Here is a 2,041-nt window from a genome sequence, read left to right as displayed (position 1 = left end):
TATGTATGTATATATATACATATATATGTATGTATATATATACATATATACGTACGTACATATATACGTATGTATACGTATATATATATATAGTCTTGACTCACTGATGTTCTTGAGGACAATGGAAGAATTCCCCGAAGTAGCAGCAATGGTAACAACAGCCGCCAAAGCTGTAATGATAGAGAAACAGAAAAAATAATTCAGGAAAAGAATTATAAAATGTTGACTATTTTTATTTTTCATTCAAACTTTTTTGTATCTTTTGTTTTTCCCATTTCTAAATTTTTCTATTTTCTTCATTTCCAATAACTTTTTGTAGGTATTCATTACCAATTTCTAAAATACAATAATATATATTGTAATACAATAAATATATATCTATTTATTTTACCATTCTTTTCTATTGTCATTTTTTTTTTTTCAGCTTAACCTTTTAGCATTTAAACCAGCCATATATCAGGCCAAAATATATTACCTGTTTTATGTTCCAGCCAGTCAGATTTGACCTCAAATGTCTGCTATACAATATCATACTGAAAATATACAATCACATCATACAATATTTAATACCAGTTCAAATATGATAAAATCACGTCAAGACATTCACCATGTTTTGTCATGGAGAACATTTCTCACCTGTAATACAATCAGATCACCAAAATTTCAAAGCTACAAGATAATGCATGATTAATTTGAAATAATGTGAATAAATAAGCATTACATTCAACAGATTAATCTGAATATGACTAAAGGGTTGATTATTTCATTTTTTTTATTCTTTGTATTTTGTTTTTCTAACCAATTCTAATTTTTTTCTCATTCATTCATTCATTCTTTTCTTTTTCTTTGCAGTCGACAAACCTAACAGTTCAAATACTGCAGCTACGAAGCCACAGCCTTCCAGATCTAGATTGTTAATGCTTTTCCTAGTAACTATGGCAACAACGACAGCATCAGCAGGTGCCACTGCACGATGGTCGAGTGTCTAGCACGAACCTGGCATTGGCAATACCACTACTGCCGTTATTCCACAGATAAACCAATATTAACAAGCAACAAATTATTACCAAAATAGAAATAAATAAATAAATTTTGCCCTGCCCCCTTTTCTTAAATAAAAATACAGAAAACTAACCAAAAATAATTAAAAAATACTAATAAAGAGGAGAAAAAAAAAATAATTTTTAATAAATTCTTTTTTCTTTCTCCCCCTGAAATTTCTTTGTATGCATTTTATATAAAAATATCGAAAAAGTAATAAATATATATATCAATAAAAATATAAAATGAGATTTGGAAAAAAAACACAAAACTAACATTTTTATGCATCTATATTCAAGATTAACAGTTTTTTCTGTAATTTACCCAACCAATCAAATAAATGGAAAAAAGAAGAAATATTCGGATTTTTCTAACAAAGTTTAACAATTTGTGTGTCTGTTTTTTTTTGGGGATTTTCTTTTTTAATTAATGGGGTTTTTTTTTTTTTTTCGTTGAGCATAAGTCTGAATATTTTCCTTTTTAAACTAGAATTTGGATTTTTGTTGATATATGCGTATCTATACATATGAAGATTAACACACATAAGTGTGTATGTATATGTGTGTACAAATCAATAATTGTTTATCTTACTTGTTTCAATCATTTGACGGCAACCATGCAGGGACACTGCCTTGGAGGGTTTTAGTCGAACCAATCAGTCTCATGACTTATTCTGTCAGTCACTTTAGCCAAACTGCCAAGTAATGGGGAAGAAAACACACCCATACCAGTTGCCAAGGAATGGTGAGAGACAAAAACACACAGATATATACATAGAGCATCCAGCCATACAAACCATGCCAAAATAGAGATGAGCCTCTACCAATTATCCAACCGATGCCAGCACGGAAACTGGCCATTAAAAGATGACAATAAGAGATATATATATATGTAGGCACAGGCATAGCTGTGTGGTAAGAAGCTTGCTTCCCAACCACATGGTTCCGGGTTCAGTCCCAAAGTGTTTACTATAGCCTCAGGTTTACCAAAGCCTTGTGAG

General features: G+C 30.4%; 1 protein-coding gene across 2 annotated transcripts in view; it reads left to right on the top strand.

Annotated features, from left to right (window-relative positions):
- Nucleotides 1-1,428, top strand: part of LOC106875248 (uncharacterized) — a 154,321-nt gene extending 152,893 nt beyond the window's left edge. For both annotated transcript variants that reach the window (XM_052973164.1, XM_052973165.1), the window contains one exon: nucleotides 853-1,428. In XM_052973164.1, coding sequence (XP_052829124.1) covers nucleotides 853-989 — 137 coding nt within the window. In that variant the 3' untranslated portion in view covers nucleotides 990-1,428. The remainder of the gene's footprint in view (nucleotides 1-852) is intronic.
- Nucleotides 1,429-2,041: the final 613 nt, after the last annotated feature.

The sequence above is a fragment of the Octopus bimaculoides genome, chromosome 15, assembly GCF_001194135.2.
Source record: "Octopus bimaculoides isolate UCB-OBI-ISO-001 chromosome 15, ASM119413v2, whole genome shotgun sequence".
NCBI lineage: Eukaryota > Metazoa > Mollusca > Cephalopoda > Octopoda > Octopodidae > Octopus > Octopus bimaculoides.
The sequence above is the reverse complement of the archived record's forward strand: the minus strand, read 5'-3'. Positions and strand labels throughout refer to the sequence as shown.